This window comes from Ipomoea nil, unplaced genomic scaffold (assembly GCF_001879475.1).
Source record: "Ipomoea nil cultivar Tokyo-kokei standard unplaced genomic scaffold, Asagao_1.1 scaffold2975, whole genome shotgun sequence".
Classification (NCBI taxonomy): domain Eukaryota; kingdom Viridiplantae; phylum Streptophyta; class Magnoliopsida; order Solanales; family Convolvulaceae; genus Ipomoea; species Ipomoea nil.
The window spans coordinates 1843411-1855078 of record NW_017619403.1 but is presented as its reverse complement, the minus strand read 5'-3'; the positions used below and the strand labels follow the sequence as shown (position 1 = coordinate 1855078).

General features: G+C 37.6%; 2 protein-coding genes and 1 long non-coding RNA gene across 3 annotated transcripts; 2 read left to right on the top strand and 1 right to left on the bottom strand.

The window, feature by feature from the left end:
• Window positions 1-493: 493 nt before the first annotated feature.
• On the top strand, window positions 494-4670 carry LOC109162974 (TPR repeat-containing thioredoxin TDX). Its single transcript, XM_019311681.1, is given in 12 exon segments — window positions 494-649; window positions 750-783; window positions 2386-2526; window positions 2606-2693; window positions 2800-2880; window positions 2976-3040; window positions 3187-3327; window positions 3449-3516; window positions 3518-3557; window positions 3644-3682; window positions 3922-3952; window positions 4119-4670. Coding segments are annotated over 12 exon segments (1173 nt in total). The 5' UTR covers window positions 494-533; the 3' UTR covers window positions 4448-4670.
• A 328-nt stretch (window positions 4671-4998) lies between these two features.
• Window positions 4999-8343, bottom strand: LOC109163077 (ABC transporter G family member 6-like). Its single transcript, XM_019311796.1, has 4 exons — window positions 7856-8343; window positions 7605-7784; window positions 7253-7521; window positions 4999-7184 (listed from the first exon to the last, which is right to left on the bottom strand). The coding sequence occupies exons 1-4, from the start codon at window positions 8231-8233 to the stop codon at window positions 5594-5596; spliced, it is 2418 nt and encodes an 805-aa protein (XP_019167341.1). The 5' UTR covers window positions 8234-8343; the 3' UTR covers window positions 4999-5593.
• Window positions 7955-8411, top strand: LOC109163078. The gene is made up of 3 exons (XR_002051192.1): window positions 7955-8008; window positions 8087-8179; window positions 8335-8411. It is a non-coding gene; the product is annotated as an uncharacterized LOC109163078 (long non-coding RNA).
• The last annotated feature ends 3257 nt before the right edge of the window (window positions 8412-11668 follow it).

Sequence of the window (11668 nt, the reverse complement as noted above, 5' to 3'; positions counted from 1 at the left end):
AGGCCATTAAACTCAAAAAAAATGCAATTAGGTCCCTGAACTACACAAATACATGTAATTAGGTCTAAAATGATATGTTTACCTGACATGTAGGTTGCGAATTTTAAAAATAATTTTAAACAAAAAAATTAATTAAAAAATTAAAAAAAAAAAAAAAAAACAAAACGGCGGGAGATGAAATCGTCTCCGGCCGTCCCTCGTCTCCATGGCAGGAGACGAAGACCTTTGTCTCCAGCCATGGAGACGATTTTCACATTAGCAAAGTATCAAGTAAACATGTCATTTTAGATCTAATTACATGAATTTGTATAATTTAAAGACTTAATCGTATTTTTTTTAAATTCGATAATCTAATTGCAATTTGGTGAGCAATTCAGTGTCTTTATTCCAAATATTTTTAACTGAGATACAACCTAATTTGATTTAATTTATTTTTTAATTTTTGCCGATTCAACAGGTTTCCCTGTTTTTTATTACTCCGTGAAATGAAAGTATATTATGTATAGAAAAACCCTTGAGAGAGACAGAGAGAGATGGACATGGATGCCAGGAGACTGGAAGAGCTAAAGTACTTCGTTGATCACTGCAAAGCTAACCCTTCGATTCTACACACTCCTTCACTTTCCTTTTTCAGGAGCTATCTGGAAAGGTACTACTTTTTTCCTGGTTAGCTTTTCTTATTCTCTGTTTTTTTCAGCAAGCGTTCACTGTAAAATTGGTTACTATATCGGGTAAAAATTCATTTTCAGCTTGGGAGCTCGAATTCCTCCGAAGGTCAAAACAGTAAGCTTCCATTTTTCTATCTTCGACTTTTTTGCTGCTATTCACTTCTAATTTGCTTGAATGGAACGATTTTTCTCTGTTTCTTCTTTGGTGTAGGAGAGGGATTACTGAAAAAATTAAAATTTATTAGCTGAAAAGCTAGTTAATTGAAAAATTGAAGTTTATTAGCTGAAAAGCTAGTTAATTGGAGCAATTAATATAAGCTTGCTTATTATAAGCCAGGGTTACAGTGTGGGGTATGTTAGGAAGCGACTATAATTACACTTTGAAAAACTTGGGGTATGGTTGAGTGGAAGAGATTCATCCATCCTTAACCAAAGGTCAATGGTTCGATCATTGGCTTTGGGTATAGAGCATCGTTAAATCTCCAGGCCAGCTGTCCCACCCAATAGAGGTGCCTACAATTCAGCGAGGGGATTAGTCACTCTGTCCGACAGTGGAAATTATGGGCTACACCCAAAAAAAAAATAATTACACTTTGAAAATGAGGATTTTATTTTTTAAAATTTCAATTTCCTTTGGAGTAGGCATCATTGTAGTTTGACAGCACCAGACTAAACACAGCTCCACCCTTTACGAATGACCAAACCATGTCCTACATTCCTGTCACAGGATTGTGTTCAAGTATTAGGGATTTTGTTCTTGAAAGACCCTTTTCCTTGATGATTAAATAGCAAGCTTTTATGCGAGTGTTTATGTTTATTCAGATATATACACGGGGTTTGAATGCTGCTCTTGAAAGAAGCTTTACCTTATATATAATCAATCACTAACACTTAAGAGTATTCTGGGATTATTGAGGCTTAGCTAAACACAACTATGTAAGTAGTGAAGCCCTTCATGTTACTGATTAGAATAATTTTGAAACCAGTTCTTTTGGGCTTGCCTGTATTCCTAGTTCATGTATGTACCATACACGTGGATATCTTTAAAAAATTAATGGTTCAAGTTCAAATTTCAAAGTTGTGAAAAATAAGAATGTGATAAATATGTAAAGACTCTTTATATATTTCATTGACTTTAATAAGCCCATAAGTACTAGGCTCCATTATAATCTCTGTATAACACATATTATATCAACATACACTCTATCCTTGTTGAGTTTTTCGCTTAGGCCACTTGTTAACGTGATATTAGAGTTGGATAACTTGTGAGAATGGAGCTCCGGTAAAAAATAGTATGAAGAAAGAGAATGTAATATATATGTAAACTCTCTTTATATATCTCTAGGATGCTTTTAGCTTATCTAGGAGTCTTTTAACTTATTTGAATGAGCCTATAAATACTGGGCTCCAATGTAATCTCTGTATCAAACATATTATATAAAAAAACATTGTATCTTTCTACTACTTGGCCACCCTTCAGTCCATTCAATCTTTTACTTCTTACTAGTTAGTGAAAGCATTGGAGAAATTTTTCTGTAATCTATTTAGCAGTATAGGATATTTGTGCCATCCATATCACTTGTTCTTTTACTCATTAGAGGTGTGACACTTTTGTTTTTTCATTATTCTTGGTCGAGATTTCATTATTGATTTTTTGGATCTCGTTGTTTGTTAGAGTTTTGTTTAAAGAATTAATTCATTAGACCTTCCTATCCAGGAGGAAGATGATGAAGAGTTTCATGATTACAAGAAGCCCAATTTTCCAAGTGACAATAGCATGGATGAAGATATAGTTGAGTCTGATGTTGAATTGGATAGTGCTGATGTTGTGGAGCCTGACAATGATCCTCCACAAAAGGTGTGATATAGGGAATATGAAGACACAATTTAAACACATGTTTTGATATTGAACAAATTCTTTTGTTGTGGCATGGCAGATGGGTGATCCTTCAAGAGAAGTAACTGAGGAAAGCCAAGATGCTGCTCAAATGTCAAAGTCTAAAGCTGTGAATGCAATCTCTGAGGGTATTTTATGTTTTTAGCTGTCAGTGTGATCTAGATCCTCATGCTTACTTTTCTGTTATTGTTACATTTTGGAAATTTATGCTCTAATGAACTATTTTCTTATCAGGGAATCTGAATGAAGCCATAGATCATTTAACAGAAGCTATCATGTTAAATCCAATTTCAGCAATACTATATGCAACCAGAGGTAATTCTATAACATAAGATCTATCTGAACTAAGTGTCTATATGTTTTTGTTCTGTTTATTTATTACTCCGTATTTAAATCTTATACTTGCACAGGTAGTGTGTTTATTAAACTTAAAATGCCAAATGCTGCAATCCGTGATGCTAATGCAGCTTTACAGGTGTGCATGCAGCTATATTTTAAGATTAAAACTATACTGAACTACCGGAGTATATCTGATTAAGATGCAAATGACTGTATCTCAAGTTTCTCAACTCTTTGGGGTGTATACTTAATCTTGAGTCTTCTTTCTTCTTTAAATATAAGATCAACCCCGACTCAGCAAAAGGATATAAAGTACGAGGAATAGCAAGGGCAATGCTAGGCTTATGGGAAGAGGCTGCTAGTGATCTGCATGTGGCATCAAGAATAGATTTTGATGAAGAGATTAATGAGGTGCTCAAGAAGGTATATTCTTCAAAGGCTATGGTAGTTCATGTTTTGCATTTAAGTTTCTCCCCTTGCCCTGCCTCCTTTGCAGATGAAAGTTTTGTAAAAGATATTCTTGCCTTTTGAAAAAACATGGTAGGTTGAACCTAATGCTCGTAGAATTGAAGAGCACCGCCGGAAATATGAACGCTTGCGGAAAGAGAGAGCTAAAGAAAATGGAACGTGAGAGACGATGGAGAAGAGCAGAGGTGTTTAACATGATTCAAGTGCATTTTATAATTCTTTGACTAATTAACTATTGAAGCTCACATTTGTGATTAAAATTTTACTACAGGCAACTTTTAAAAAGGAGGAGAAAATGGAACAAACTTCTGTAAGTAAAACTTCTGGTTGCTGTTTTCTTCAAGAGTGGTGTTTCCATTCTGTCGTTATATGGGATTTATGCGAACATATTGTTAAGCAGTTTTCTATTTGAGTCCCATTAAGGTTGGCTTAAATTTGCATTCTAATTTATACTGTTACTTTGTTAGATATTGAAATTACGTATAGCCTTTTGGTTGGCTAATTGATGCTCACGAGTTCTCTTAATATTCTTCCTTGAAATGGTTGTAGGGTCCTGAAGCTGCTTCTGTTCTCAAGGATGGTATGTGGGTCGTTGAGTTGATTTCCTTTTCGATTTGGTTATTTGCTTGAGACTCATCTTTTACGTGATCATAAGCATCGCCAGTTGACTAAATGCTTGATTCTGAACATTCTCGAGACATTATTTTGCTTTTACTTACTCCATCTAATTTTTCTGTAATATGCAGGACAAGTTATTGGAGTCCATGCTCTGGATGAATTGGATACCAAGTTAACTGCTGCTTCAAGGGCATCCCGGCTGGCAATCCTTTATTTCACCGCAACATGGTGTGGGCCCTGCCGTTATATGTCCCCGCTTTTTACAAGCTTGGCTGGGAAGTATCCAAAAGTCGTGTTCTTGAAGGTTGACATTGATGAGGCAAGAGACGTGGCTGCTCGATGGAACATTAGCAGTGTTCCGACTTTCTTCTTCATAAAAAATGGAAGCGAGGTTGACAAGGTGATAGGTGCCGACAAGAATTCCCTCGAGACGAAGATTGCTCAACATGCTAGTTAACAGAATCTGTGAAAGGAAATCCAAGGTTTTACTGACTCTCTGAATAAGCTTAATCTAGGGCTTTGTTAGGGCAAAAAAGAAACTGAACAAGAATGCTTTTTACCTTTTACAGTTGAACTAATTGCACAAATGTAATATGGTCTGCATATGAGCGTTTGTGAATGTTATCTTACATATGATTCAATAAATGGTCTAAATGTTAGCTGAAGCTTCCTTTAGCTTTATACACCCCTTTGCTAATTCTTGTGAAGAGTGTCTTCTATATTCTGCAGGTTTCTTGAATAACAGAAGCAGTTTAGAAGCTCCAATTTTGTTTCTTTTCCTATTTGAGTTATTGTCAGTGTTGTAAGAATTGGCCTAGACGCCCCTGAGGGGGATTTTAGCCCTAGGTAGCTTTTAGTCGGCTGGCTAACTAGGTGCCTTAGTGCCCAACTCGGTTGAGCCGGCATCCAACTTGGCTACGTGTTTTTTTAAAAGATCTCCAAAATAGTGGTGAATCCCTCAAAATCCCCCCCCCCCCCCAACCCCCCCCCAAAAAAAAAAAGCCAAAACGTCGAGCATCCACATAGCTTAGCGTCGCCCTCTCCACAGAGCATGTCGTCTCTATCCATCCTGCAATTGCCGTTGCCACTCTTCCTTAGCCTCCTTGTTTACTCGTTGTTGTAGTCGCTGCATTGAGTTGTTGAGTCGCTTGGTCGTAGTTGCTGACTGCTTGTCGTTGCAATCGATACGCTGAGTCTTGAGTCGCCCTGGTCATCTTCACTAGCCTCGCTTGCTCCTCTTCCATATTTCTCCTGCCAAGTAGTCAACTAACAATCTAACATATGTAATTGACTAGTTTGAGTGATCATAACAGTCTAACAGTTAACTGTCTTTTTTAAAAATAATAATAATAATTACTCGGCTACCTAGGCGTTAGGTGCTCCCGGGCACCCGTCTAGCGCCTAGCGCCTTCTGAAAAATTGAATTATTGTTTATCTTCTTTCTTCATTTCTCTGAGATTTCTACTGGTATGTCATCTCAAGGTCATTGCACATGATCTTAGAGAGCTATTTATAGAGTCTAAAAGATAATAAGCCATTGAAAATCACAATTGCTAGAATGTTAATAATCACAATATGCATAACAAAGTTTTCAGGGCTAGCTTCACTTTCTTTCATTCTTGGAGTAGAATCTGAGAACCACATAGAAAAGGAGACGATAAAGAACTCCCCAGGCCAGCAGGATCGCGATATCTTCCCAGATACCGCCCTTGATGTTCATGGATACCAGAACATCGTCACCAGCCAAACCAGCCAACCCGCAACTCGGCTGATCAGAACTGTACTTCACTTCTCCCAGAGGGCCAGGCGATAGATCCGAAACATTACCAGTATAGCAATGCTTAGCATCTCCGAATTCGTTTATCAGCAAGGCCTCAAACGGGTATTTGATAGCTGAGATGTAATGCAGCCATCTCCAGATGCCGGGAATCTGAGAGCTCTTCAAGAAGAACCCGCAGGTAAGGAAGAAGAGAGCTGTGGTAGCTATCACGACAGCATAGCCGGTGATGTAACTGGGAACCAAGGCGCTGACCAGCATCACGTAAGCGTTGGTAGTGATCAGCGAGGCGTAAATAATCAGCCAGAAGTTGGTGAGGTTGCAGTGCAGCTTGAGGAGGATTCTTGTAATGGTGGAGAATGTTAATCCCTGGATGGCGAAGAAAGGGAGGTATACTACGAGGGAAGCAATGACATAAGAGGAAGCGCGATAAGCGTTGTGTGAAGTCTCCCGGATGAAGATGAAGCGTTCTTGGATGAAAGTCGGGACTGCATCGTTGGAAGAGAAGAAGGCTAAGCAGATGGCGAAGATGTAGAAGTTGAGAAGAAGGTTAACTGTTCTAAAGTCGTAATCTTCTAGCCTCTTGAAGAGTGAAGATAGAACCAGAGCCATCACTGTCAAGACTATCAGTCGGGACAGGAAGAGCTCGGGAGTTCGGATAACATTAAGCCCTGTGCGCCAACACAGCACTGCTACCTCCCGGAGCCACTCGTTTGCAAACTTGTCCCGGTTTTCTGGTTCATCAAGCACTTCTTCAGTCTCAAATTCTTCAACATAGGATTGTGGTTCGGAGGTGAAAACTGGAGGAGTTATTGGAAGAGCTGTGGTCGGTTGAGATGTTATATATTCACTCGAATTCAAACTCCTGGCACCAGAAGTAGTGGATGTTTTACCCGAAGCCACTCCAGGAGTTCGGGCTGGGGTCCACGTTGGAGGGCGGTGAGGCGTCCCCTTGACACCATTGTAGAGCCACAGTGAGAAGTCTTTGTAGAAATGAGAAGCTAGGCGAGGATTGTAAGCTCCACCGTGCATGCTCGTTGGCATATGAGCAGTCCTCCGCTCCAAGGATTTATCGAACTCATCCTCATCGTTGTATGAAAATTGCATAGAATCTGCTGAATTTGAAGTGGAGAACTGATTGCTAATGAAGCTTAAAGGCTTGGGCCAAGGCGATGATTTTGCAGGAGTAAATGGAGCTTTTGGTGTTTTGGGAATCGGGGTCATGGCTACCTGATCAGGTTTGGTGCCATTGCGTTGATAGGAGACAAGAGGATCAAGCCCGACTGTTGATTCTTCGTACTCTTTTATCACGTCGAGGAGGTATTCTAAGCTGTTGTCCCCATCTGGAACTGGCCTTCCAAATACCGAGAGGTAACCGGGTAGATCAGTTGGAGTTCCTGAATATACAAGTCTTCCCCTGCAGGCAAGTATGAACTTATAATGGTGTTGCTATTTCTTTTATGGAGGAAAATTTCGGGGTTTTACCTAGCGAGAACTATGATGCTATCGAGGAGCATTTGGATCCTGAAGGAAGGCTGGTGAATTGTCATGACTACTATGCTGCCACTTTTCGCTATGTCTTTAACCTTTTCTGCTACGCTATAAGCGCTTGTGGAATCAAGACCCGAGGTGGGTTCGTCGAGGAACAAGACGGATGGTTTATGGATAATGTCAATGCCAATAGACACCCTTCGTCGCTCTCCACCCGATACTCCTCTCTTCCCTTCGTTTCCAATGTAAGTATGTGCAGCACTCTGCATAAAGTTTTGTTTTTTTTGAGGTTCTGTAAATGTGTTTGGGAGAAGGCGGGGAATAGTGAGTGAGTGAGTGTTGATACCGTCAAGGCTAGTTGATCGAGGAGCTCGTCGACTCTTTTCTTCTTCTCTGGTCGAGAAACCGAAGGTGGGAGCCTAAGTTCTGCTGCAAACAAGAGGGTCTCGAAGACGGTTAACATGGGGAATAGCTGGTCTTCTTGCATCACATACGAAGAAATCATCTTCATATAGCTCGTTGTGACCTGCAGATTCTCAGTATGAACAACAATATCGAGAAAATCAATAAGGTGATAATAAAGAGAAGAAGACAAACCGGTTTCCCATCAATTCTAACAGATCCTTCGAGGCTTCCACGAGCAATCCGGCCAGCCAAAGCATCAAGAAAAGTGGATTTCCCCGCGCCACTAGGCCCCAGGATGGCCTGAACTTCACCTCGAATAGCCTGGCCCGAGATATCGTTGAGAAGGTAAACTTCTTTGTTGATTCTCACCCCGTCTTTCTTCTGCACCTTGGTGACGCTATAACACAGGTTCTCGTACTCTAGACCTTCGCCTCGAATCAGCTTCCGTGATGGCTGGTGCTTAGCCACATTTTTGCTCAGCTCATCGGATTTGTCCAAGTCTAGCAAGGTTTCCAGGTTTCTGTTACTATTATTACCATCTTTTCTCTTAATGTTCGCCGCGTTTTCCATAACTTTTTTCCCTCCCTTTCCTCAGCTCAGCTTAGATTAGTTACTAGAACAGGCATGTATGCATGTGTATAAATGACAGATTTGGATTTGGAATGTTGCAGATAAAAGATAGCAGGTTTAGGGCGGCTGGGCTGGGCAGATTTGGAGGTACATTCTTGTTTGGTTTCTCTAGTTTTATGCCCTTTGATCTTGTCGTTGATTAGCCTTGATCATGTAAAATGCTGTTCCTGGAGTTGTTTCTCAAGGCTATAGATAGTTTTCCTGTGTCTTGACTCTTGATGTTTCTGTTGGCAAATTGTCTTGGTGGCAGTGACTTTTTTACTTTTTTTTTTTTTTTTTTTTTTTTTTTTTTTTTTTTTTTACTACTATGAGACTGATCTAAATTGATCATTATTATGAGATTAATCTAAATTTGGTCAAATCAGTTTGGTTGGCGTGAGTGGCTGTGCCCTCTCGTCCTTTAAGAGAAGTTGGGATTTGAACCCCCTCTCGTATGAAAAAAATCAATTTGGTCAGGGCCGATCCGGTGCGAACGAGGATTAATCTGAGTATGGTACGAACTTAAAGGTGGTTCATACAATTAGAGTAAAAAAAAAATTGGTCTAGAAAAAGTTTGACTATTTAGAGGTGTGACCCATAGTTCCTTAGTATGTTGCACACTTGAAAAAATTGATCTATTAATTTTACAATTGTATTAATAGTTTGTTTATCAACTATTTTTAGAGTCATAAAAACGGACTCCATATATAGGTAAGAGCGTTCAATTTTGGTTGCCTGCAAAATGTGGACATTATAGGCTCACCCCATTTGGCTGATATGCCGCGGGTTGGCCTACCATTATTTTAATAAACCAATATGTAATTTCTAAATGCACACAACCACACGTCTAAACTTAATTCAAAATATCACATTTCACATGCCTCGTTACCTTTGATTTCCCACCAATGTTGGCACGATGCACCTCTAGGCCTATATTATTGATCGCATTGATAGCTCTAGGCTTATATTAGTGATCGTATTGACAGCTCTAACTGTTCTAAATGACTTGCATAGCCTTGTGTTGCATGTTTTTTTTAGTAGTTTTGACAAAAGGTTCTAATTGGAAACATACTAGCTAGGGAATTTTGTGCCTTAGAGGTGGATTTATTTTATAGTAATAAAAATGTTTTCATTTGGAATATTCTTTGAATTCCTTAGGTTTGCACTAACACTTCCTGGCATATAGCAAAACATTAGCAAACATGGACAATGTAGAAAGAGATACATATGCTAATGATGACTTCTTCTTACGAGTCGATTTATGTGAAATTTGATTCGGTTTTAAAATTAATAAGTTATTGTGTCATTATTGGAACAAAAGAAGGATCTGACCGTGGAAGAAGAGACTAAAATTTAAATTTCGGTAAATTATTATGTGGACCATAGTTCACATAGTGTTATGTGATTCATATTAAAAAGTACATTTTTAATATACTAAATGTATATTATTTTTGTACTGAATGTACATTATACAATATAATGTACACCCAGTATAAAAATAAAGTACATCTCCTGAATGCAATGTACATTATTTTTGTACTGAATAATGTACATTATTTTACCGTATACAAAATATGGTCCACACAATAATGATTGTCGAATTTCGGCATTGTGGAGATTATGTCTAAAGTGGGCAGATCCTTTGTGCGCACCGACATTTGACCATGTCTACTGAGCCATTGAGTCACTGTGATTTACATCTTCCCAAGTGCAACAAAATACTAGGGCTTCCTTAAAATTTTAACCTTATTTATTTATATATTGTTTTAGTCCCTCAATTGGTCATTATTAGTTGTTTTAGTTCAATTTTTTACCGTTACAATAATACGACGATATACACTCTTATCTCTTCAAAACTTTGAAGCAACGAAACTAGTAAACTTTATTAAAGTTTTACTTTTTTTTTTTTTTTTTGAAAGGTAAAAGTATAATTAAATTAAGAGCTCCGAAATGGAGTTAGGGAGGGACAGTGTCCCAAAACAACTCCGAAAGCATAACTTTGTCGCCATCTGCTATGCTAAGAGCATCTCCAACCGAGTTGCATTTCGGCACAAATTTACCCCATCTCGCCATTTTCTAACTTTTCCGATCTCCAATGTGGAACTCCAAATCGGCATAACGCCAATTCTTTTGGCGCTGCACTGTTCATCCGCGTCAAATGTAAAATAGGGAGCAAAATGACTCTTTTGTCCTTGCTTCTTTCTATAATTCCAAATGTATCCTTTATTTGTATTATATGTAATTTTATATTTTGTTAAATACTTATATTTAAACTTTGTATTATTAAATAAAAAATATACCATTTTAAAGATCTCATTGAGACGATCGAAATAAGACTAATATTGAATATATATTAATTAAAATTTCAAATACATCAAACATAACTTGAACATAATAAAAATTAAAATACATACGACACACATCAAACATAACTAGAATATAATAAAAAATAAAATACATACGACATAATATTGATATTAGACAAATTAAACATAATAAAATACATACGACATAATATTGATACTAGATGTTTTATGTTATATTGTTATTTTGGAATAAACTAAATTTTCAAAAATATTTTTAAATTTATTTTTAAAAAAAGTAATGTTAATACAAATTATTAACAAGAGTTGAAAAATCACATCTTCTACATGGGTTGCACAAATAGAGCATAAAGGATCCATTCTTCTTTGCAATAAATTGGAGGTAGGTGTTAGTAATTGCTCCCCAGAGAAATGTTTTCGGATCCTTTGGGGGAATTGTCAGATTCCCAATTTGGGACCTAAAGGAACCTGAAATATAAGACTAGTTGAAGAAATAAAGTCTAAAGTCACACCAACCTATTGAAACTAAAGAAAATTATAATTAAAGAAAAAACATTAAAAAGTACTCTGTATTAAAATGTTTTTGGTAGGGAGAAAATTTTTGGTATTGTGATTTGTGAAAGAGAGTGAGAAAATGAAACAGTCAGATCACAAATTTCTGAATATGTAATTCAAGAAAAATAGGTGATTTGAATGACGGTGAGAACAGTCAAAGCACAAACCTCTCACAGTAGTTCAAGAAATCGGTTAACAACCTTGAAAACGGTTAATCATTTCTTACATAATACTGCAAATAAAATAAAAATAATAATCCATCTATTTATAATAATAATAAGCTTATAAGCAGCAAACAAATTCACCACTGTAATTAACACAAAAGAAAAAAGAAAAAAAGGGGTAAAAATAAATAAATAAATAAAAGCAGTTCCATCAAGGACCACTTTTTCTATTTTCATGGCAAATAACAACAAACAACCTTGATTGCCTCTGTTGTGGTCGGTGGTACGGTTCTGTGCCTCCTCCTCGGTGTCCTGAGGATTTTAGACGATGACCAACATGCATGACTAACTGA